The sequence below is a fragment of the Clytia hemisphaerica genome, unplaced genomic scaffold, assembly GCF_902728285.1.
Source record: "Clytia hemisphaerica strain Z4C2 unplaced genomic scaffold, Clytia hemisphaerica genome assembly, whole genome shotgun sequence".
Classification (NCBI taxonomy): domain Eukaryota; kingdom Metazoa; phylum Cnidaria; class Hydrozoa; order Leptothecata; family Clytiidae; genus Clytia; species Clytia hemisphaerica.
The window spans coordinates 535,803-562,086 of NW_027104389.1; the positions used below are offsets into that span (position 1 = coordinate 535,803).

Genomic DNA, 26,284 nt, shown 5'->3' on the forward strand with positions numbered 1-26,284 from the left:
TTCGGCTGCCGTTCTGTTTTAAAGCAAGCACATTTCCTGTACCTCATTTTCGCAGTGTTCATCAGTTTTACATATATCGTGGGTGACGCTAGATCGTTTACTAGTCATCTCGCTGCCAATGCGCTTCAAATTATTGTTTCAGGAACGGCACGTAAGCTAAGCGGACATTTTAAACGGGTTTTTTTCATTATCGGATTATCATGGATTATCCCGATTGCAGTCATGTTTGGGATTCTGGTTGATGCACACGTCAACAAAAACGGAAAAGTTAAAAAGCAAATCAATCTTGGTATTCTGGTCTGTGTTTTATTCGCAAATGCATTTTTTATACCCTCTTATATTATTTTGATTTCCAAATTATGTAATCTACAAAACAAAGTGGCACCGATCGATCAGGAAACAACAACCTCGAGCCCTACTTCACTGTCAACAAAGAGTACGAGTCGTGTGGGAACTAACAATCGAACGAAAGTAAACACCGCAAGGCAAAGACATATTTTACTTCTGACTTGTTTAACTGCATTTGCATTTTCCGGCTGCACGCTACCGATTGCAATCGCACAATTTCAGAGCGGAAATGGTGAAATCCCATTCTACGCGAAACTTTTGTTGGTCCTTAATTCAGCTTTGAATTCCGTATTTTATTTCGGATACTGGAGATTACGGAAGTTCGTAAAAAGACGAAAAGCTAAAAGAAGGACATGAAGGGAATCAAAGATTTTTTCTCTTGTGGTTAGGAGCTCCTCCTTTTTTCAAGACAATGCTAGTTCCGGTGTTTGCGACACAAGTTACCTTGATTCATATTGATGATTAATCTAAATAAGTTTGTGTTTATCGACCCAGTGATATTCATATTGTAAGTTTATCTCGTGGATCACGAGATTTACGTTTGGCTACGTTTCGAGAGATTCTTCTCCCATCATCGGGCAATGTGGAGGATGTTCAAATTACTGTATGGTATGGGCCTCTAATTTCAATGATTAATGAGCCCCATAGCTGAATCTAGACATTGAAGTGAGGCGAGGAATTTTGTAAGAAAAATATATGAAAAGCCTGGTAAGCACTGCACACAACGTTGTTTTAACGTTCAAATAACGTTATTTGGACGTTATGAATGCCAAATGGACGTTGTTTTGACGTTGTGTGCCAGCTGGGTGTTTATTGCCAAATATTCCAGGGCTGCTTGTAGCTGGGATACCTAATGCATCATACGTCAATTCATTTCGTAATGTTTCATACGGAACCACCAAAATCAGCCCGGGTGTTTTGCCACACGTGTTGTGTATTGATCTAATCATGAATAAAGAAAGAGAGATAGAGAAATTGACCCTCCGATATCATCGGACCGGGTCCTATCCCGGGATAGTTTCCTACCCCTAGATAGGGAAATCACAGCGCTTACCAGACATTGTACTCTGTGCTTGCGACACATCAGAGCCGTGCTGTATCGATGATGATACTCGAACAGTACGAGAGAACCTTGCGTTCTCGCAGGTACTGAACATATGAGTACCATCACCACACCACATTCAATGTCAAATGAATAAAGTGAGACCCATAAATCTCACTTTTACGGCAAGAGAGGTTTTGAAATCCCCTGACAATAATTTGCGACAGCAAAATCCCAACAAATAGCTGGCGTAATTTAAGGCATGTCCAAATTTTTCAAATGTATCTTAATTTTTTACCACCGTTCCCACTTATCAAACCATATCACTTCATACATCAAAAGAAGCGTATTGGAGTGTAGAACACTAGATTGGCTGTTTAAAAATTAATTTGTATACCAAAAAAAAAAAGATATTAGGAAAAAAGCAAAAATTGTTTCTTGAATAAATGGTGATAAAAATAAGATATATTTGGACGTGTCTTAATACGCCTGAGAGCATACAAAGCCAACCATCATTTATTTCGATGAAATTTAATGGCAAGCAAAATCATGAAAAAGGTTTTGTAAATAGCGAGACTGTATACACTTAAGTCTGTTCTAAAAGAATTTTTTCAAACGTTCATCTCGATGGAATCTTAATTTTCAAATTTATAGGATAATTTACAAAGCTTATACTGAGCGACTCGAAATAACCTTTCCAACGAAGGTACTATCTTTATCCCTCCAGAGCATTGGTCAAAAAAGCTTGGACTGCTATTTTTTTTTCAGTTGGGTTGAAGTTTTTACAAGATGCTCACATAATTGGCTATTCAAAACAATAGAGATGACGCGTTCTTAGAAAACTATAATAAAAGTTTTTCTTTGAATAGTTAACGACCAATCCAATGACAAAAATTCTTGTAAATGTTCAACTTGACCCTTTTTTTTGGAACACTTTTATAAACGTCTCATCAGTTTTTCAAGAAAGCTTTTCCAAAAGAGTCACAGACAAAGATATGATACTTAATAGAAATTCATGACGTAATGTTTTATACGGTAGCACCCAAGAATGACCGGGTGTTTGTCACTAATTTTGAGTTCAAACAATAAAACTAGTGGCAAGAAACTAGGCTAATCTGGGCACTTCCGTATAAAACATTACGTCATGAATATAAGGGATTCAGTGTAGAATGAATGTAAAACGACCAATGTTCCAAAAGCGATATTTCATCACTTTACGTAAATTTTCCCGTGAAAAAATGATTTAAAAAATATTCTAACGCAAAAAACATATTCCATATACTTTTTTTAGATAATTATAAGGTTATAAGGTGTAAGAAACTTGGATTTAAATATGAACACTATTCGTCAGCCATCTTGGTTCAATATATTGGTAACCTAACTGGTTCTTTGCTTTGCGGTCTGCGTTTCTCTTGGCGAGCGTCTTTTGGACTTCTTTCATTCGGAACCAGGCTTTGCGGACCAGGGCACGGTATTTGAGGTCGGTAACGCCGGGCCAGTAATCGAAAATACGGTTAATTCGGACGTTCGCGATGATTCCCTTAAGAATGGTCATTCCCTGAAAGTAAAGATTTTGAAAAAGATAAGCACACGTTAAACTAGGCTAGGTTATATCTTCCTTCGTTTCGAGCCTAAAAGCCTGAAGCTCATTGGCTTCGAAGCCCGAAGGGCTAGACTCGAGTCTCCTGGATGGGAAATGAAGCCACTTATTTCTCATCCAGAACACCCGCGCGTGGTTTTTACAAAAACGCCGGATTGAAACTAAATTCTATCGCTAGATTTCAAAAATACAGTCCTCAAAATCAAAGGAATCGCTAGATACAATCCGTCGTCATGACTGCGGCGCGTAGGCGTGGTCGGGGATAAAAAAATCGGGTAAAAGTTTTAGTCGGGTCGTAAAATGTCGGGGAAAAATTTCGTCAACCCCTCAAAATTTTCGTCACTTTCCCCCGACATTTTTCCCCAATAAGGCACTTGAGACAGTAAATTTGATGGGGGAGGAGGGTCGCTTTCAGCTTTCTAGCTTAAGAAGAACACACTAACGACTAACGACCTTGAAAACTAGCCCCCTGGCAAGAGAGTAGGCTATCCTTCGAATTTGTTTTAATGCAAAATTGGAAGTTCGATTTTCTGCAATTTCTGCAATTTCTGCAATCAAACGATACTCTTCTGTGTTTCATTGTAATGGGGGGGGGGTTATTTTCCACTTTTCAACCCCAAAATTACTTTATAATGACCCTCCCCCGTTTTATGAAAAGTGTCAAAAACCTTCATTTTCCTAATTCACTAAACTCACTCCAATATCACGTAATTATGACCCCCCCATTTTATGCTTTTACTTCCTAGTTCCAGCCCCCCCCAGCTTATTCCCCTCCCCTACAATCAAGCACAGAAGAGTAAAGACTCTGCTGGGATAGATTTTAAGTAACGGAATTTATATGGCAAAATAGTGGGATGAGCTGGAATTTTTACAAGATACTTCACTAATTGGTCATTTGAAGTGATAGAGATGACGCGTTCTTTAGAAAAAGTAACAAAATTGTTTTATTACTGGTTAACGACCAACCAAATCAAATAAGAACTTGTAAAAACTCCAGCCTGTCCCAAAATAGTGCGGCCATTAAGGTCCCCTATCTATCGGGATATGGTCTAAGTGAAGTTCTTTACGACAATAAATCTAATACTATTCGGAACGAGAAGACAAAAAACACTCTGTTGATCCGCTTTCAGCAATCGTTGTCAACATATTAGCGAGATTATGTATCTGGAATTCTCTACAGCTACGGTTAAAGTGGCGAGGGAAATGGCGAGTAAGGCAAGTAATGGCGGAAAGCAAGTTCGATATTTGACGTACGGCATTATGTCGACTTGGCTTATACGGTGTTTTGGTGTTTTTCCCGTACAGAGCAAAGTAGACAATGACATGTCGCCTTTGGTGACGACCCGCATGGGCGGCCCCGCAACCGTAGCCGTAGAATATCTCCGATACATAATCTCGCTATTATGACACATTTCCGGCGGTCAAATTTAGATACAGGGTAATAACCTTTCCTCCGAAGAATATTGGTGTGAAAGAAATATGCTTCGCCGGCCCTTAGTCCGACAAAATTGTTTTTTTTGAGGGAGAGGGGGAAAGCTTGGGCTTTGTGCCATAGGTTTTGTCAATGTTCATAGATCGAAAAAGAGGAGACAAAATAAGTAAAATAAATTATGAGCACTCACAACAGTGAATTTGACTTGATGAGGGACAGCAATTTGGAAAGGCATTTTCTTCCCATCTTCGTATTCATAAAGCTTTGTCGGCGACAACGGTAGAAAATCGGGTGCCATCGGATAATTGGTGGTTGTGTGGAAAATATTAATAAAAAGGAATCGGTTCATGAACTTCTTGAGTTGCGCGATCGTTCTGAATGTTGAGGGGAAGTTCTTCATCATCTGCGAAAAAGAAAAATTTGTGAATATTTTATGACTTCAAATTAAAAAAAAACTGTTTTGACTTCTCACTACAGTCGACTCTCTCTAATTCGATCTTCAAGGGACTGATAATTTTCTTCGAATTAGAGAACTATTCGAATTATAGAGACTGTTTTATTCTAATTTCCAGCCAATATCTTTGTTCGATTTATAGAAAGATTGGAATAGTAGAGGTTCAAGATTTGTAATAGTTATCAGACATTTGCTCGTAGAATATGGAAATATTTCACTCGTTCTGGATTTTCCGTATATTTTCCTCGACTAAAGGCTCGGTAAATATTGTACGGAAAAACCTCAGAGCTCGTATAAATATTTCTCATACTGTACTCGCAACTGTCCGATAACTATTACATATTTTCATAAACTTTAAATTTATCGATACTGTTACAGTGGAGTCTCTTAACTCGAACCTCTCTAACTCGAATACCTCCTTAATTCGAACAAGATTTAATTGTGATGCTCACGGTAGACATATTGAGTCCGGTCAAAAGTATAGAAAATTTCTGTAAAGCCCGAAGGGCTAGATGCCATGGTAAATATCGCAAAAAATATTGCTGCTGTTGTTCTCGAAAGCCTGCGAAGCTTCTTTTTGGTCAAGCGCTGAAATTCTATTGTAATGTCATGTGACCTAGGTAAGATTTCCTACCTAACCTCGGCACACTTTTCAGCCAAAGCACGACATCTAGCCCTTCGGGATTTATATATATAAATCTAGAGTGGAACTTCAATTACCCTGGACGAAGGTATATCCTCCATCTTTGATCGAAGTTTTTTTACCCTAATTGTAGCACTACTTGATGTGGGTCAATTTGTAATTCAATGACCAACATTGAGTAGGGCTACAATCGGCGTCGAAATATTTGGCACAAAAGGGGAATTCCCTCGAAACTTTAGAACCACAAGTGATTTTTAAGTGCTTTGTGCTTTGAAAGTAGAGTTTTAACTCTGAGTTCTAACATTAGACCTCACACTTATGACCTTAGGATCTTAGGATCTAAAAGCTCAAAAATGTTCCAAAAATGTTGAGAATATAGCCTGGAAGCCACTTCACCCCTCCCAAATCGAAAAATCCAATGAAACAAAGTGGAAGTACTGAAACTGCAATCCTCGCCCGATCTATAAATTCTGAAAAACGATAAAATACCCAAAAGTATCATTATATTTCGGGGCCGATTGTGCCATTAGGGTACCACTTAAAAAAAAAATCCGATCAAAAATTTTGCTTAACCGAGATCAAGAAACTGTATCCAGAGTATATAGAGGTCAGTGGCCTGGGTACGAATTTGCATAATTACCTTTTCTTTTTCAACACCCAGGGCAGGTTTTCCTTTGGAAGATACTTCGTTGATCCAGGCTTGGAATTCTTTGTCGTTTCGTAGCTTCTTATTGCTATTGCCGTAGCTGAAAGGATAAAGAGATTAAATTCATGTTATAAACTGATTCTGTGTGATGTCGTTTTCACTCACAATCAGCCATTTTATTGGGGGATAGCAAATAGAATACATATGTACATTTTTCGTTTTGTGGGTGAAATTTATGCTAGTTAGTCATGTCATAGGCAGCTTGCTTGAGTTTTGGTTGGACGTAGTTTACAACTGAATTTTGTGGAATCTGTTCAATCCGAAGAAAAATCTTGAAGATCGAACTAGAGAGAGGGAACTGTATTTGAAATTCTCAAAGAAAAGATATTAAAGGTTTCTTACACGTGTTTTATAATTTCGTCAACAAAGAGAGCATTTTCTGCCATCAATAGTTTGGCGTCATCACGGAATGGGAAATATTTGATGTTAGGGTCGTCCAAACCGTTAGCCTGTAAACAAAATAAACGGAAATGAAACAAGATTTGTTCCTCCATTTACGCACTAAATCCTCATGTTGCTGCAAGAGAACTCCTATATGATTGGTTTGTTTTCTCCGTTTTCCCGTACGTTTATTTATTTGAATCGGTTGCTATTACCTACCTACAAAAAAACTTTCTCTTCTTGCCAGCTACACCAAATTAGTTCTTTTACGGTCTCAGAATGTAAACAAAGTTGCATTTTTAAGATCTTCAAATGCATATATTTTGAAATAGCTAAATCCTTTAAACTTTAAGTCCACTTTTCGCACTATTTCTTTCTAGGATTCATTCTAAATGTCATTAGCCGCTGTAGAGAGTCAAAAGTAGCCCGATGTCTAAGCTACCGGTAACCAAGAAAAAAAATATCCATCATTATACCTTGATGTAATAGTCAATATCATATTTATCATAATTTCTGTTGTTCCATTCATGAGTACCAATCTTCAAGAAGCCTTTGTGACCCATACCGTAATAATTGTGGGCTCCAGTCCCTTCGGTTGTCAAAATGGTGAAACTGGTGGAAATGTGGGGAACAGTACCTGAAAAAATGAAGGTTTTGACATTCTTCAAATGTGACGTCAAAAAGATTTTTTAAAGACAATATATTGGGCTTTTCCAGAAAAAATTTTACGCCCACTGTTGAGGATATTGATTTTTTGAAGTATCGAACCCCCTAGATATCCACTCTTAGAAATATGAAAAGCCCCCTGGATATCCTCTTTTATAAAGATGCTTACCCCTGGATATCGTATTTTTTACTTGAAAAGACACTTTATATCCTCCCTTGTAGATATTTAGCCCCTTCGATATCCACTTAAAAAAAAACATCGTTAGCCCCCTGGATATCCGATATCCTCAACAGGGGGGGGGGCACGGACTATTTCTGGAAAAGCCCATTGTATTTTATTTTCTAATGTATCTCATTTCACTGATGATTGATGAGCACCATGAAACTCTGAGTTTGAAACATAAATATTGTGTTATGGTTGAAATGTGGGGAACAGTATCTGAAAAAATGAAGATTTTGACATTATTATCACTGTTTCTCACTAACATTTTGTCGATTGGTAGTGTGAATGTTTCAATAGATAGATAGATAGAGTCGATATTTTACGTGGATAGCCCAGTAATCTAGGACTTTTAGGCAGTCTTTCGATTGTTTTCACGGGGTCCACGGCCAGCCGGCTCTATGAAGTGAACGGAACATTGGAAGGAGCGGGGATTCGAACCTCGAATCTCTGGTTGGAGACGCTGACACCTTTGACCACTTGGCCATCGCTCCTCCGAACTTCAATCACTCACAATTTTACAAGCATTCACAGTTGCCTGAAGATTGTCACCAAAGTGGCATGAGACTACCAGTAGCAGAATAAAAAAGTGTCTTTTCTTACTTCCTGACCTTAAGGGTACCTTTTTTGGATTTCCAAATTCCCGCTAAGGGTCCGAAAAATCAGGAAATCAAATTTCAGTCCCACTATGGGTCGGAAAAATAGAAAAATTTCATTTTTTTACCCCCGGAAAGACCGAAATTTGGTCAAAATTGGTCAAATTTGTCCCGCTAAGGGTCGTAAAATTCACAAAATTTTTCTTTGTTTTCTCCTTTTTAGTTCCGGTAAGGGTCCGAGCCTCGAAAGTGGGGCGGCACCCACCCTGTCAGCTCGCAACCCTAGTACCCCCCCCCGTTACGTTACGTCATATCACTCCAATGGAATTACTTCATTTTTCTTTTGACCAATAGCGTGAAAGCTTTGTTCGAAGAAGAGCGATCGCAGCGCGCGCAAGTGGATACCGGCCCTTTACGCAATTCGAACGTTTGCTTTCATAATGGCAGAAGTCTCGTCTAACTTAACAAAAAATGAAAAACTTTTTCTGAAGGCTGTAGGGACGGTCAAAAAATCCATTCTGTAGCCATGTAGTAATAAGCGCAGTAAATTCAAAATATGCTTGAAAATAAGTCACAACATACCTTCGCAATGGTATTTCAAGAAATTGTAGAGCGGATGTTGAGTTGAAATATGTCTTCGGAAAGTCAAACACCAGACTGTTGAAGTCAAATGAGTTCGTCCAAAGTGCATTCCAGCTTGACAATAACCATCGGCCATCATTTCAGTCTTCCCTTTAATTGTCATCCAATCATTGTGGTTGCTGACGTGAGTAAAGACTGGAGAGTCTGTTGGAAAGGAAGAAAAAAATTATGCGATACATTGTAAGAACGTTTTATTAGTCACCAAGAGCATTTTATTTTGGGATACCTAACTATGTTTGAAGGCCTGTTTCCATCGATCACGCGAGCGTGCACACTACTTAGGCCAAAATTTCCTAAAATAGCACATTGACGTCGCGAATTAAATTTCCTTTTACACAAAATGCGTACACTCTTGTACGCTTTTGTGCTCTTTTCTACGCTGAAAATCTTCAACTTTTTTGAGCGTACAGGAGCGCACATCCCAATTGATCATTTTTCAACCAATCAAGAAAGAGTAAACAAAAAAAAGTAAACATTCGAGTTGATGGAAATCAAACATTAATCGCGCGGAGGGTGCGGCCAAATCTATTTCAAGAATTTTGGCGATCGATGGAAACAGGTCTTTACTCGTACACCACCAGTGTTTAGTGCAAAGGGAGAGTATTCAGCTAAGGTCCTTTGGCCGGGTTATACCAAAAACACGTACTTTGTTAAAAATCTCGGCTTGATGTTCAGCAATAAATGAGAAGGATTAAGGGTAAATGGAGAAATTAAGGAAGAAAAAGTGGCATCCAATTCATGATTTTCATTACGTAATGTTTTCTACGGAAACTAGGAATTTTTCGCAGTAAATTAACAAAAATCCTTGAAAACTTTCTGTATTGTGAGACGGAATAGCTTCTTTAATACTTCTCTGATAAATAGAGCCTTACTTAAAAAATATGGAGGTAGTGAAAATAAGGCCTTACTTGGTTTAGGGTCTTGTTGGATTGCAGAGATTCTTAAAGTACCATCCGGTCGTAAAAGAAACAGAGAAACTGTCGATCGAATTTTCGCCATTCTTGTATTTTCAGTCTGGTTCATCAAGTCATTGATGTTCTCGATGTCATCCATTTCTGGTATACGGAGCACAAACAAGCGACCCATTTTGGCAGCCTAAAAGTGAAAGTGAAAGTGCACGGAAAAATTAGACAAGTGTCTATGCATTTAAGGGCTCTGACCATAGTCGGAAAATTGATTTTAGTATTTGAACATACCGGGTGTGTCAAAAAAAACGCCCCTATTTTTCGATTTTTGACGTACATTTTTCTATTTAGTTGGGCTGCTGAATTTTTTTTGTGAGTATTGTACATTTTATTTCCAAACATTTCTAGAAGTTTGGTAGAGTTGCCTCAAATAAATTAAAAGTTATGAACATTCTCGCAAGATCACTACTTTTTGTGTTGTTCACAGAAGCAATTAAGTGACGTCAAAGAAGATGTTAAACCTTTACATTCTAGCTTTCCTATCAGCTGTAAAAACAGTTTTAAAGTAAAATTGAAATTGAAGCGAGATGTAGAAGGGAACACTACTACTAAGCCAAAATCTTTTTATGTCAAACTCATCTTTTTTTTCAAATTAAAGGGGTTTTGGAATCTTTTCGCAGTGTTATGATAACATCTCAAGGTGTTCAAGGCAATGTAAAGCATTTCTTAGCAAAACAAAATTTCATCAATTCGTTTCATTTCCATTATTTAATCGATCATATTATATTCTACAAGCTCTGTTCTGTTTCCTTACCTTTTTGCAAAACACTTGAATTGAAAACCTAATGATTTTCATGCACAAAAGGTAATAACATCAGTTCGTTTCTGCATCATTGACGATTTGAGAGTCTTTTTTTTGTCGTCGCAATCGACGTTAAAAAATGGCCTAACTGGAACTAGCTAGAATCTATCAATTATTGACCTTGGAACAGAACTTAACCTATGAAACAAAAGAATAATGCCATTTTGGTGTTTTAAAAGTAGCGAGACAAAATAAGAAGGTAAAAACGAAGCGTATTTTGGTTTCTTGTTCCATACGGGAAAATTTAACTATCAAAATCTGTGAACAGTGAAAAATTGACGTAAGTCAGCCAAATCGTCATAAAGTCATTTTAAATGAACATACAAATGTATAATTCTCACCAAGGGTTAAAAATTAAATTTCAAATCCTCCCTGAAAATTTCACTTGCCTATGTTGGATAGAAATTTGTACGTCGAAAATCAAAAAATAGGGGCGTTTTTTTTGACACACCCGGTAAAAGTTATGTTTTAGGTTCTTTAACACATTCAACAAAGAATTACCTTTATAAATTGCTTTTTAATCAAATCCCTTCAGAGTAATTAAGAATTTAATTGCAGAAATGACGTGCAGAAATGACGTTATGAACTTTAAAAAGACGTTAATAATATGTTGCATCACCTTCTTTTATAAAAAGTGCGAAGTTTTAATGGGTAATTAACCTTTTTGTTTCAAAATTTCTTTACACTGTCCGCAAAGGATTTAACTGTTTTAAATTTTGCGGAAAATTTTTCTAAAAAGATGTGTCAAAAGTTATGACTGTTTTTTAAGCAAAATCCAGATGAAAAATTGACGAAAAACCACTATTTTGAAGATTTCGAGACAAAGAAGCATTTACAAAAATTTTCCGCAAAAATTTTTATTGTTCGGTAAAAGATACACCATCTACTGCGAAAAATTTTTCAAAATGTTTTTTCTTCGCCGAAACTAAGCTTTTCAAAGTTGAAATACTCTTCCTCGCAAAAGTCTTCATTCTCTTAACTTCATCAAATTTTTTCATTGCAATTTTTGAATTTTCAGATTCAAGAATAGTTTGTCTAACAGAAAATGTATAACATGCCATAGTTTTGTTGGTTACATCAGTCAGAAAACACATTTTAAACACGGCAATTATGAAAAATTCACTATGGTCAGAGCCCTTAATACAAAGCATCGATAATCGACCCATTTTGGCAGCCTAAAAGTGAAAGTGAAAGTGCCCGGAAAAATTAGACAGAAGTCTATGTATATAATACAAAGCATTGGTAACCGACCTATTTTGGCAGCCCAAAAGTGAAAGTGAAAGTGTCCGGAAAAAAGTGAAACAGGAGTTTATATATGCAATATAAAGCATTTATATTTTAGCAGTCTAAAAGTGGGAGTCGAAGGTAGAGTATCCGGATAAAAATGGAGCTGGGATTCTACATACAACGTTTGGAATACACAACAAATTTCCTGAAAATTAACCCAAATTCTTAAAAATTTGCAGGATTTAAAGCCTTTTCTTAACTTCGCTGCGACGGAAATCTGTCTAAGATGTAAGAAATTAAAACAATGTATATAATAATAAAAAACAATAAAAAACAATGATAATGGAACTTTCAGTTTAAAACAAAAGCAAACGTTAGCTAGTAAACATGGGAACAGCTTTTGAAAATCGGAATAAAACGGTCCATTCAGGTTTTGAGCTCCAAACATTCGATTTTTTATTTCACTTTAAACTTTCGAAGCCCCTACAGCCCAGCTGGCACACGACGTTATTTCAACGTTTATCTAACGTTCACAACGTCCATATAACGTTAAATGAACGTTTTAAACAACGTTTTGTGCCAGCTGGGTCACGAAAAATTTGAAATTGCGTCATACCAATTGAAAGGTTTTTTCCGAAACTCATCAAAGTGCAAGCTCTAGTTAAGATGGCCGACTTTCTGTCATCCCCCGGGGGGGGCACTGGGTTTGCAGACTGACGGTATGTGCGGGCCAAAAATTGGCTTTTAAAATTGCACCCTTACAGTGCAGCAAAAATCAGTGAAAATCATACCCTTAGAGTGCATTTTCCCCCAAATTTTCGATCCCTTTCGTGCAAAAATTGGTCAAAATTCTAGCATTTTTGGTCAAAATATCTAGATTTTTCAAGAATTTTCTAAAATTTCTACCCTTACAGTGCATCTCTAGTTTTTCCGACCCTTACAGTGCATTTTAAACATATTGGAAAAGGTACCCTTAGGACCCGCACATACCCGTCGGTCCTTTTGCCCAGCTGCCCCCCCCCGGGTGTCATCCCTATTCTTATTTCTAAAAGGAGGAAAATAGGTGGGCAGAAAGCTGACATTTAGCTTGAAGAAGATTAAAAGTCTTGCATTGACGTCAAAGGAGAATAAAGAAAGCCAACTTTCAGCCCACTTTGGTTAGAATCATGGACAAAAGGTTTGTAGACTTCTGCAATATTTGCAAAATACTTCAATATCGATCAAAAACAAGTTCCCAAGAGGTTCTGGGTGCTTTCCAAACCCATCCAAAGCTGTTCAGTCTTTGAAAGTTACCCACTGCAGTCTAACCACAAGGGCAAACCACAAGGGCTTGATTAACTGGCTTACACCAGTATCAAAACGCTGATTTTTTGCTTGTGTTTCCCTCAAAAGCAGTTCAAAAGCAATGCAACGACTTCGAAAGTGTTTTTCTTAACTTCCCTCCTTTTTCAGACGCATCGAAGAATCATTTTGCTCTATTTCTCACCATTTTTCACTGAAATTTCATTTGTCTACAACCTTTTGTCCATGATTGTAGAAACGAAATAAAATTGTCACAAAAAATACCTCAGTTATGGAGATCCATTTCTTTCCATATTGCATTCGATAGATCTTGAAAAATCTTGGATTCAAAATGCTCTTCAAATCGGCAAATGGAAGACCGTTCTTTCCTGAGAAAAATAAAATAACATCTCATCAAAAGGAGAACCTTCTCTTATGATCTTTATTACTAGTAATGGGTTATTCCAGAAATATGTTGAGAAGGTGTGACGTCCAGGGTGGTCTGTATATCAAAAAATCCCCGGATAGTCCGGTTTTTCGAATGTAAAAATCCAGGGTGGTCACTAAAATGCGGTCAAAAATCCAGGGTGGTCAGTAAAATGAGGTCAGAAATCCAGGGTGTTCCTGAAAAATTAAAAAAAAAACAGGGGGTCACCGTTCCCATGAAAAACCTCCTCAATATAGGGGGTACAAATTTTTTCTGGAATAGCCCAATAGCGTCACAAAATTAAAATTCAACCTTGTTGACTATCGTTACAGAAATATGGTGAAAAGCTTGCAGGAGTCTTTTTTGGCTTTTACTGTCAAAAGCACGATCAATAGAAAGGCTTAGACACCTATTTCTGCTAAACGGCCCCGGCGAGCCGTTTACAGTGAGGGATCCAAAACTTACTAAGAAAATTGTCGTCCAGCAATGGTTGAGCTGCTTTGCCATAATAATTGCCATAATTGTAAACTTCCAAAATTGTTAGGTCCAATTTCGAAAAGTAGAAAAGCATAAAGAACTAACCTGATGTGATGACCTTCTTCAAAAAGTAAGGACACTGGGCGGCCAATCGTCTCTGCGTGAACGCGTCATCCGTCTTCCAATATCCCGTATGAATGTGGTCGGTGAAATCGGCAGATTGTGACGGGTTAGCGTAGTACTGCGGCGTTTTCAGATTCTAAATGAAGAATACTGATGATAGTCAATTTGCTTTCGTCGTAAAAAAGTAAGTTAAGACAAAATACTACAACCTCCAGAAAAAAGTAAGGCTTACCGACGCAGTCGAAAGTGATACAAAGGCAGAGGAGTATATCTACTCGGAGGTAGAGGGGGGGGGGCAAATTCTTCTAGTCTGGATGACACAATTGAAGAAGAAGATATTATGACGTCATTGGAACGAGATGAAAATCTTAAGCCAGTGCAATCATTCCAAAGTTCTCGGATTAGTCAGGATTGCAAAACTGCCTCCAGACTGAGTCTAATTAAAGCTATTTTAAGTGTCATCTTTAATACACCTTTCCCGAATTGTTATTTAGGCTTTTTGACTTTTTTGTTTTAATGTTTGAATGTTTCTATTTAGTTTCATAAAATTGGATGTCGCAAAACTAAACAAATAAAAAAAGAATTATGAAAAAAACACTTCCGGTTCTTGAGTTATTTTGATTTGAAATTTCTTTATGAACAATAGAATTACATGGAAACGAGGCCGGGCTGTATGTTTTAGTTTTTATAAGGGATTTCACCTTGAACAAAAACAGTCATAAAAATTGATAGAAAAAAGCTTTTGAGCTCAAATTTTCAGCATGCACTTGTCATTATAGGAGTAATACAAATATATAGTTTTCAATATGGTTTGAAGACCTTCGAAAAAAACCTAACAATTCGGGAAAGGTGTATTAGCAGGCCTATGTATCATTCATTATTCTCGAAAAAACAATCCCGTATTTGGGTCATGTATTTGGAAAACCTTTCGATGTCCAGGGAGAAGGAGTGACGAAATTCGGACGTCTTTAATTAAAGATGACACTATAAATAGCTCTAATTAGACTCAGTCTGGAGGCAGTTTTGCAATCCCGACTAATCTGAGTTTTTTTGGAAAGTGGTACACTAACGGTGGCACTATTTAATAGCGGTGTAAATGCTACATTTCTACATTTCCTTGAATAATTGTGATAAGGTAAGGCCATTTGACCTTAATTTTCAACACTGCAATGGCTTCATTGCGGGTATTATTTACAAAACAAGTCCGATCAAGGATGGCTGATATAGCTTAGTCAAGACCTAAATAGGTCAGTAGGACACACACGCAAAAGCTAAACTATCAAACTTGACTAAATGCGTCTGATAACTCAACGCATTCATATTAATATGTATACACTTTTAAAAAGAGTTAGACAAAAAGATTTGGCGGAGGAGTCCTTAGGATTTTGGAAGGATTGCACTGGCTTAAGATGTTGTATCTTCATCTTGTCCCAATGACGTCATAATATCTTTCAATTGTATCATCCAGACTAGAAGAATTTGCTCTTAAAAGCAAAGTTGCAGGGCTATAATTGGCGGTACAAAAACCATTGGTGTTCTGGTGCAAAGTATGAAGATATGGTAATTCTTTCATCAGATCCATCTGATCAGATCTGTTATATCGTTTATTACTTTAACCAGAGATGACCGATATTGGGTTTTTCCAGAAAAAACAAGTGATACTTTTATGGACCTACCTGGTTATGCATTTAACACATTTATAATTGATATCTATGTGACGTGACCATTAAACAATCATTCAGAACACAAATAGTGACGATCTATTAAAATCAGTCGTGTGTTTCTTATAAAAAAACCATTGAGAAACCAAAATTTCATGCTCTTGAAGAAAAATCAATTTTTTAGCCGTTTTTTGGCCCAAATTTGCCCAAAAACATTTTTTTCGAAAATCAGGTTCCGTCACATTCAAGGGTTTATAGTTATGCATCTTTGTGCAAAAAATCTTAAAAAGTGAAAGAGCCAATCTCGAGAAAAGCTAATACCTAAGTAATTGATAATGTGCTTATAAAAAAGTAACGAATTTGGCCAGTTTTTCTAAAAAAACACGCTAAGCAACCAAAATTTCCTGTCTAAACACACATATTCTTCAAAAGTAAGCCCTCGTGAGCAAAAAAAACATCTATCTCATAAATAAATTGAGTAATTTGACTAAGAACATTGATGTATACTTATTAATAGTGATTCTTATAGATAAACATGCGCTTTTTGAGCCAACACGAGCCATCTTTTACCTATGATAGTACCCTACTTTCATGCAAAAAATCAGAAAAAATTAATGATCCAATTTTTCACAAAGTCCAAAAAACCCGTTTTTAGCCGTTTTTTGGCCCAAATTTGCCCCAAAATTTTTTTTTCGAAAATCGGGCTCCGTCACATTTTGGCCACTACCATTTTGCACCTTTGTAATAAAAATCAAAAAATTCCCATTATTCAATCCCGAGAAAAGTTGGTAACAGACGAACGAACGGACGAAGGAACGAACGAACACAGGTTAATTTATAGGACCTCCACCCCACCGGGGTAGGTCCAAAAAAATACCCCCACTATTGAGGATGTTGATTTTTCGAAGTATCGAACCCCCTGGATATCCTCTCTTATAAATAAAGATGCTTCGTAATTTTTACTTGAAAAGACACTTTACCCCCTGGATATCCGCTCCCTTGTAGATATTTAACCCCCTGGATATCCACTTTTGAACAAACATCGTCAATCCCCTGGATATCCGATATCCTCCACAGGCCCCCCCTCGCACGAACTATTTCTGGAAAAAGCCCATTAAGGCTTAAAGAGATAGTACAAAAAGTAGAAAACTACCAACCTTAACTTGTTGACTGAAAGCGTCAGACAATTCAACATATTCTTTCCAAGTGACAAACGGATACTTCTTGAAAGCCACCATCAAAGCCGGGATCATGATTTTATGCTCCAATTTCTCAAAACCACCAAAAAGAACCAAACTACGATACTCAAATGGGTCAAGCAAGTAGAATGTCTTCACTGCCGTAACATTGTGAGCTAACCAAGGAATTTGTCTGGCTCTGGGGAAGTCAGTATTCGATTTGGAGTTGGTAAGCTGGTACCACATTCTGGCACGTTTGATGTCAGTGGTTCTGGCTTCATTACATCTTTTTCGTGAGGTAGAAATTGCAATTGGACATTCTTCAAAAGAATAAGAAAAATAATGATATATTATTTACTTTCAAATATCTTGCCAACATCGAATAATGGAGTGTTTTGAATAGTTGAGCGTCGTTTATGAGAGTTTCTTGTTGACGGTGACTTTCAATATTATCGAATAATAGGAGGACGTCGAATTAGAGAGTTTCAACTGTCACATACAGTTAACTCTCTCTAATTCGAACCTTAATCTTTCTGTAGTCAAACAAAAATATTGGTCCCCTCAATTGGGGAGTGGTATCAATCAATATTTCTCTAATTCGAAGAAGTCCTTTAAAGATCGAATTAGAGAGAGTGAACTGTAAATAATATTTGTTTACCTTTGGGCAAACCTTTACCAAGGAGCTTTCCGATGAACATTTTGACGCCGTTGAAGAAGACCGGGTCTTGCTCTTCAGCTGTTGTAGAGAAAGAAGGAAAAAGAAAATATTGAAAAAGAACTTGGTAAAGCATCAATCTTAATAAGCATGAGGAATTGCTCTAGCCAGTAGGGATAAAGGATTCCAATTTGGGGGGAGGGGGGAGGGGGGGTGGACGATTTCCTAATTCTTGTTTTTGGGGATTTTAAATTCTACTGCTTACAGCTAAAAATACCGGTTTAAATATCCAGCGGACTTTCTACAAAGTACAGAGTGCTATTCGAAGGTACAGATCTAGGGTATTTTTTCTCACCAAGTTTTCTAGTGGGAGGGGCGGAAACTTGCGTGTCTGTGATATGGGGGTGTTTCATTCTAATAGCTGCCAAATTATGTAAGATGGTAATTGTTAACACTTATTAAGACAAAAGGAAGAACAAATATCATTGGTTTGGTTTTCCAAGATTCTATAACCCATTTGCTTCCAACTACAAGAATACTCGTGTTAAAGGATGAAATTGTCTAATCTACAAAGCGCCAAAAAATACACTACCAAGTTGTTATTTATTGGGTGTGTGCTTTAAGGGTCTGTATAAGCTAAAATATATTTATCAACCCTTAATAGACACCGTTCTGCTTTTGAGAAGTCTGGTGACGAATTTACAAGGAAATGACGTCTTTGTATTATGAGAGTGTCAATGCGACACAGGCATTTTGACGTCATTCTTTCCTGGTAAATTTGAAACCAGCCTCCTAACACTTTTAAAACTTTAAAGACTGATAGGTGTATTGTCGTTATTTGGAACTGTTGTTGGAGTTTACGATACCAATTTAAGGTCACATTCAAATTAGTTAGATTGATGGCACACAACGTTGTTTTAACGTTCAAATAACGTTATTTGGACGTTATGAATGTCACATGGACGTTGTTTTGACGTTGTGTGCTGTCTGGGTAGATTGATGGATTAAAAGGGATTAAGTGGATACATAAAAAAGAATATAGCAAAAAATTAATTTTCAAGGGGAATTTGAAAACGGGAGCTTATCAAATAACAGAATGTCGAATACCTTATCGGGGAAAACTTCGTTGGGGAAAAGTGACGAAATTTCGGCCAAGTGACGAATATTTTTCCCCGACGAAAATTTTCCCCGGCCTTAATGCGTTTACCAAAACCAGCAAGTGACGAATATTTTTCCCCGACGAAAATTGTCCCCGACGAAAATTTTCCCCGACGAAGTTTTCCCCGATAAGGTAGTTAAGTGTCGTTTGTGAGACTTTCTTAAAGTAACTCGACTGTGACCATCAGTTTGATCGAGAACGGGATGTGTCAGTACCTTCTTTTAACATGACTTTCTTCAAGACATCTTGTGGCACATTTTTGGACCATCTCATGAACGATTTGAAGTCTTCAACTAAAACAAAGAAACATGTTTATTAGTGACAGAATAGTTTTTCTCCTTTACGCTCTCTAATTCGATTTTCAAGCGGAATTGGATTTTCATCGAATAAGGGAGCTTATTGAATAGTAGAGTGTCGTCGTTTATGAGAGTTTCTTGTTGATGGTGACTTCAATATTTTCGAATAAGAGAGCGTATCGAATTGTAGAACGTCGTTTACGATAGCTTCTTGTTGACGGTAACTTTCAATATTATCGAATAAGGGAATGTATCGAATAGTAGAACGTCGAATTAGAGAGCGTCAACTGTACACACTTTTTTATCAAAATAATTTTACAAGGCTCAATTTCGGTGTTAAAAACAACCCCAAACTCAGAAGACAGAATTAATACGCCCGTATTTAGGGCGCTCCAAAGTAGACACCTCTATGTGTAATATACCAACATGAAGGGGGTTTGAAGCAGTTCAGAATTAGGGGAGGGGCACTTTTCCGCTAAGCTAACTTTGATCTTAAATTCCCTTTGTTATTCGAGAAGAAAGCAACTATAAACTAACAAGGCTTTCCCAGCTGACACACAACGTTATTTCAACGTTCATATAACGTTATGAACGTGGCCGTTGTGAACGTTAGATAAACGTTGAAACAACGTTGTGTGTCAGCTGGGTTTATTACAAGGTTTGCCGAAAAGTTTACTTTATCTTAAATATTCATAAAATACAAGAACAGCCGAGACTCATCTTTAAAAGCTTCTTACAAAAAAGTACCCTTTACAAAACTCTTTTTTGGCTGAAAAAGAAAAATGGTCCGTGGGTATTCGGGGGTGGTTACACTAACAAAAAAGGCGTTTAAGGAAAATTATTTGTCTCAATAATTTCCCCAGTGGATTTAAAACACCACTCCAGGGTCGGCGAAACCGGGGGGGGGCTAGGGGGCTATAGCCCCCCACTTTTTTGCAAAAAAAAAAAAAAAAAAAGAGTGAGAGAGAGAAAGAGAGGGTGAGAGAAAAAAAAACTTGGCTACGTTCAACAATTGAAGCCAAAACGGTTTAACAATCTTTCTTTGCTCCATATCCATAAAAATATAACGGATAAACTTGATTTAGATGAAGTTGGTAGAGAGTTTGTGTCGACTCGAGAGCATCGCTTTAATTACTTTGGACAATTTTAATTTTGATTACTGTATGCTTACTGTCTGTTAAAGCATACTCTAAATCTACTTTTACTTATGAATTTTGAACATGTAAAGTCCGCTTTATTTATTATAGGTTTCATTTTGTTATTATATAGTAGTATATTCTTTGGTGATTATCAGTATAAAAAAACGCCTAACTTCTCATATTTTTTCATTCCAATAACTTCAAAAAAATTAAATTTAGACCACTTCTAAGCCAATGTAGAGTACCATAATTTCAAAAATTTCTCAGCCCCTCAGCCCCAACCATGGTGGGGCCTCCTTAGTCACTATATCATTTAGCCCCCTCACTTTTAAAACCGATTCGCCGGCCCTGCACTCAGACCCTCCTTTATGTTTTGATTTGAAATTTGTTACACTTTACGACCCGCAGAATGAAGGACATTTTACCTCCTTTAACACAGCAAATTAATTTAGCCTCGATTCATTTATTTAGCCTTGATTTATTAATTTAACACACAAATCAGGAGACTTTAATCGTTGAGATTTTGACGTGGAAAGCTTAGCAATCTAGGACTTTTAGATATTCTTTTGATTGTTTATATGAGAACAGGTACACGTTTTTTTATAAGAACATCCAAAACTTTGAAATCCTTCGGATGCCTTAAAAATGTTCTTAACATGTTCTCATTTTCACCATTTTGTGGGTATTTCATCTGTTTTCTTAAGAAATCGGGTGTTTTGGAGTCCCCAAAGCCTTAAAATGTTCTTAACTTTAACATTTTGGTCATAAAGGTCTTATGTTCTTATATAGTTTGTTTTTATACAAAAACGGGTAGTCGGCCCAGCTATCTCTGATAAAGTGAGTGGAACAATGAAGTAGCGGAGATTCGAACCGTGAACCCTGGTTTGTGGCCCTGATGCCTTAGACTACTCGGTCGTCGCTCCATTAAATGTAGACTAGCACACCAGTCGGGCAGGAACGGTATCACGCGGGAAAAGTGAGCGTAGGAGTATGGTAAGTGTAGGAAAGAATTTTGTCGGCGGCAATGGCTGAAAGCTAATGTTAATCAACAGCCTCTCACCAACTTTTGCTCCTTCTCCTACGCAGCTCCTATTCTAGCTGACGCCCGCAGCCTTTATGTTCCCGCCCTCTGACATGATTAATTAAGAGACTAGTTTGCTAGTCTACTTTAGATGAGACTAATGTCGTCGTAATTTTGGGGTCACTTTTCTGTGAGCTACAGTGGAATATCTGTAACCCGACCACGCACGTGGAACACATATTTGTTCGAACTACAGAGAAATTTCGAGATATGGAGTAGGGTTTATAAAGCATTGTTAAGAGAAGAGAATAAAAAACTTGTTCGAGTTGAGAAGACATTAGAATTATCGAGTTCAAGACACAGATATCTGTAAAGCCCGAAGGGCTAGATAGGCAACTTTAAGCTTTCTCCAGCAAAAAAAGTGAAGCAAAAATTTGACTTTTCAAATTTCGTGCCGATGGATAGGATCTAGCATTTTAATTGTTTTCGGAGCGCGAGATCAAAAAAAGTAGGCGGCAAACGCTATTTCACATCTCTCAAACCGGTGAAATTGCATATTTTTGGTAGGAAATCCTTCCAAACCTAGGCTTCACTTTTCGATAAAAGCCGCAAATCTAGCCCTTCGGGCTTTACAGATCTGTGGTTCAAGACTCCACTGCATTTAGAGAAAAATGATAAAAAATTGATCTTTGTTCTTAACTGATATAGAGAAACATGAATTACCTTCTTCTTCAGGCGCGCTAGATCCATTGCAGCGCAACACAGCTGTGAAACAAAGAACAGCTAATAAAAAGATCTTCATAATTTTGAAGTCACTCAGTTCTTCAATGAAATTAATCTTCTTTCTTCAAAAACAGGCGACCTATTCAAGTGGCCGATGAAGATGTGAGTGAAAATGTTGTACTTCAAAATAATTGAAAGTTCAATCCCACAAAAATTCAAAACAAAAAATCTTTTGTTTTTTTTAAAGTTTTGTCTGTCCGAAGAATACGGATATTGTATTGTTCCGGAGTTTTTGATTTGTTGTCAATCAAAATTTTTAGAAAACACGCATTGTTTTGCAAAAAAGAAGTTGGGATCTAATAAAGTTTTTCTGTCCGGACGGAGATAAGTTATCTGTCCGAGCTTCCACACATTATGAATAAATATTAAATTAATTTTAACCATGCTTATTGATCTAATAATTTCCATATTTGAAAATGTGTTTTCTCGCCACGTGCGTTCATAATTCATTTAATGATGATTTCTAAAAATACACAGATTTTATTTATTTTATCTTGTTCTTAATTTCTTGATTTTCGAAAAGAAATATACTCATTTCTCTTTGTAAATTCGGGCTCATAATTAGCCAAATTTCAATTTCAGCGCCTAATTATGCTTAGTAATATCATTGACTTCCAAGAGACTTCTGGATGGGAAATGAAGCCACTTATTTCCCATGCAGAACGCCCGCGCGTAGTTTTTACACAAACGCCGGATTGAAAGTAAAATCTATCGCTAGATTTCAAATAATACAGTCCTCAAAAACAAAGGAACCACTAGATAAAATTCGTCATCATGATTGCAGCGCGTTCCAGACGCGTTCTAGACAGGAAATAAGTGGCTTCACTTTTTCTTGCCTGTGAGAGGTTAGAGATTCTACTCTAGCCCTTTGGGCTTCAAACACAATGGGTCATATTATGCTTAAAAAAGTTTTTTCAAAACATAATCAATTTTGGTGAAATTTCATTTTCACTTTTAAATTTTTCATGATTTCATCCACTCCATAATACATTTGAGTTTTATTTCTGCCAAGCATCACGGTACTTGTTAGTTACATAAAGATTAAGAAACGTTTTATTTCTTTTCAATACTTAAAGTTTCTTGCTTTCGCATTCATCAGTTGATTAGAAATTAGATTAGAAATTCTTAATCTTTATGTATCAATCTCTACTTATGTATTGAGCACTCTTAATTGTGCAGAGAAACACAAGAAGAACTTGTTAGTTATGTATTTAAGTCAAAATATTATTTGTCTAACCTATTACTATTACTAAACTACTATTATTTGGGCCCTAAATGACGTCATCGAAAGTGTAATTTCACTCGACTGTAATCATTGACCAAATGGATTCTTTTGGTGATTTCCGATTGAATTAGGGGTCAATAATTGCTTAAGGTTAAATTCATCAGACCCAAAATGACCCAAATTGCATATGCTCATTTTTGTAACTTCCAAATATACCTTCCCAGGCTTTTATCCATTAAATTCCAGATCCAATGAGGGGTCAATCATCTCCTAACTCCTTCTAATTTCTGACTAATCTGTGACATCATTGGGTTCCTTTACCCCTAATGTTGTCAACGGTCAATTCGCAAATTTCGAATTTTTTTTTCAATTTTTTTTTGCATTGTCTGATACGATTTTTTTACTGTGCAATAATTAAATATTGAATCAAAACGTTACAATTATAAATTGCTTAAAATACGTAGAGCTAGGAAATAGAATTCAAAAAAAAAAATTGAAATCACGACACAAATAAATATAGTGAAAACTGAATCGCAATCCTGTCGAAATAGCACAACCTAGTGGGTCATGCCAGCCCCAAAAGGACAAGCAAAAGCAATGGAAAAATGCGGTGAAAAAAATTGAAAACCAGAACTATGAGAAGCACTAAAATCTATGAAAAGCTAAGATTTCAAATTTTTTGCGGTCAACGGGTAGCTTCTACCCCAAGGGTCCAAAAGAAAACAAAAAACGTCAATCAAACGTCACCCATCCAAACAATCCGTCACGTAACTCTCGAACCCCTATCTCAAAAATCCATAATGGCTCCCCCACGGCTCATTCAGAATTAGATTTTTAGTATATGTAGATAGTGAAATTAATAAAAATACGTAAATATGATGAAAATGTGGAATTTTTACTAGCCTCCTTTATCCACCTCTGACATGTGCATAATTATAATTAGTGAATAAAGGCTTTTGCAAATTATGTTCCTGCTAAGCAGTATAATACCGAGTTTATGTATCGGAGGATATCGAGGGCGACGGTAAGTGAAATCGATACAAAACAAAGTCGATAGTCGATGTACGGCTTTATATCGCTTTTTCTCACCTAAACAGACGACGGTATCTTGGTGTTTTTACCGTCGTCGAGCAAAGTGGACGGTGATTTTGGAGATTTTGCTTTATACCGTCCCCCTCGATTTATCTCGAATGCATAAACTCGCTGGTCACGCGAAGAAAATGTCATTTTATAGGAAACTCGTTATAATTAAGTACAATTTCTCATCGGCCTCTACTTTTACCATAGGATTAAGTAGTCTTTTTACATTTCTTCGTAATTGTAATGTACATTATATATTATTTTTGTATTTTTTTGTCCGATGGTAATTAAGTAACAACAACAACAACAACACCCAACAACAGGTAACAACAACAACAGCCACAACCAATTGTAATTAAAAGGTGGTGGTGTAGTAGGTGCAGAAGATACTGGTAGTGGTGTAGGTTTAGGGGTGATCGTTTTTTTTCCACCGAAATTCCATATCACAGTTTCTTTGTTGTTATTCAAACATTTCTCAAAATACGGATAATTGTTAGGTATGAAAAAACAACCACGGTTTACGCCTTTGTCATGTTTCCCCATTTGCTGCCTTCTTGCAGATACACCCTTCGCTTTTTGTCCAAAACTAGGATCTGTGTATTCCAAACAAGATTTCCCGTAACAGTAAGCCGGGTGATCTATGTAACTTAACCTGTGTCCATGGCAACCACTGTCGCTATGACAACCTTGAGCAGCCAGAACACATTCAAATGACTTGCCTGAACTATCATACCGAAACTGCCTTGCTGAAATCCCACCGATTTTGATATAGGTGCATCCAAAATCTTTAAAGCCAGTGTAGTACTGTTTCATGTTCGTAGCAATCCTGTGTCTTCTTCCAAAGCTTTTTTCTCTAATCAAGAATAGATCCCAAATTGGCTTATACTTGAAGGCCATTGGCGATTCCATTTTACGGCCTTCGTTTAAAAGTTTTTCAATGTAAACCTGTCTTTCTTCCCCTTGCAATCTATTCCCCTGTAATGCATTTCTTGTTGCATCCCTGCCACCTCTAACATCCAGTTTATAAGAGGTGACGATTTTTGAATGCTTGGCATATTCCTCCTCCGTCACATCGCTGCACGCTTGTGTTGTTACACCAAGTTTCAAACTGATTATACCAAGGAGATCAAAACAAGCTTGAACTTTCAAGCCTCTTAATGTCAATGATTGGCTTGACTCAGCAAAATTCCATTGTCGATAAGAAGAACCCAAAAGAACTTCAGTTCGTAAATGAGTCCCAAACTTTCGGAAAAAGCGGTCATATTGGTCCCAATTCCTGGCTAGCCAAGGACTTTTGATGACTTCTGGAAGATCATCAAAATCTTTGAGAATGTCATCGGTGAATGAGCCAGAGGAAGGATTCATGTAACAATTTTCATCAAGGGTAACAGCTCTTGTATAAGTGAAGATTTCTGCTGAAGACCCCATTACGTCTTTTTCACCGGCAGTCAGTGCATCAGTTTTGGCATTCAAAGTAAACCCCATTGTAAAACGACCTGCAATAGATAAATCGATATTTGTGTCTGACGAGATCTTGTGGTAGAAGGATTGAGTATCTCTGTACGTGTTCAATTTGGTTTGTGTTAAATGCAAGTTCGTAGAAATATAGCAATGGTTCTCAAATCGTTTGAAGATTTTAATCCCATTTAGAGTTGGGTTGTAGATATCGTTCTCTGGAAGATAGCGAGTTGTGAAAACATGTTCCATTGCCGAACTACACGGTACCGATTCCTTTATCAGTGCACCATTGGGATGATATTGGGGTACAGAACATCTCGAGTTTTCGAAGTAATTGGCAGACACGATACCCAAGATGCATATTAAGACAACGGTTGATTTCCAGATCGACATTTTTCTCTTTCTTGTTTCTGATAGCCACTAATTCAATTTTATCATCTTCTCAGGTTTTACTGAATTTACTGTGAGTTTTTTTACTTTTATGTCATTTAGTCCAGTTTTGTTGTTTTTTTGGTCCATATTTTATGTTTTTGATTTTGAGAATAAATATTTTTTTTGAATGTCTCGTTTTGATGTTATGGTAACAAACAAAACAAA

General features: G+C 37.0%; 2 protein-coding genes across 2 annotated transcripts; both read right to left on the bottom strand.

The window, feature by feature from the left end:
* Positions 1–2,580: 2,580 nt before the first annotated feature.
* On the bottom strand, positions 2,581–22,043 carry LOC136819612 (hydroperoxide isomerase ALOXE3-like). The gene is made up of 13 exons (XM_067075853.1): positions 21,865–22,043; positions 18,901–18,978; positions 17,530–17,607; positions 16,851–17,191; positions 14,015–14,168; positions 13,291–13,394; positions 9,639–9,825; positions 8,671–8,874; positions 7,083–7,243; positions 6,568–6,674; positions 6,160–6,265; positions 4,613–4,825; positions 2,581–2,948 (listed from the first exon to the last, which is right to left on the bottom strand). The coding sequence occupies exons 1-13, from the start codon at positions 21,941–21,943 to the stop codon at positions 2,718–2,720; spliced, it is 2,043 nt and encodes a 680-aa protein (XP_066931954.1). The 5' UTR covers positions 21,944–22,043; the 3' UTR covers positions 2,581–2,717.
* A 1,966-nt stretch (positions 22,044–24,009) lies between these two features.
* On the bottom strand, positions 24,010–26,122 carry LOC136819595 (DELTA-alicitoxin-Pse2b-like). Its single transcript, XM_067075826.1, has one exon. It carries the CDS (start codon positions 26,078–26,080, stop codon positions 24,452–24,454), a length of 1,629 nt encoding a protein of 542 aa, XP_066931927.1. The 5' UTR covers positions 26,081–26,122; the 3' UTR covers positions 24,010–24,451.
* Between the last annotated feature and the right edge of the window lie 162 nt (positions 26,123–26,284).

Bases quoted from the DNA above. Each gene is read 5' to 3' on its own strand.
- LOC136819612 (XM_067075853.1), bottom strand. From the start codon at position 21,943: ATGAAGATCTTTTTATTAGCTGTTCTTTGTTTCACAGCTGTGTTGCGC. The intron at 18,979-21,864 runs GTAATTCATGTT...TCTTTGTTTTAG, and splicing joins TAGCGCGCCTGAAGAAGAAG to TTGAAGACTTCAAATCGTTC. The intron at 4,826-6,159 runs GTAATTATGCAA...TCTTTTTCGCAG, and splicing joins TGGGTGTTGAAAAAGAAAAG to ATGATGAAGAACTTCCCCTC.
- LOC136819595 (XM_067075826.1), bottom strand. From the start codon at position 26,080: ATGTCGATCTGGAAATCAACCGTTGTCTTAATATGCATCTTGGGTATC.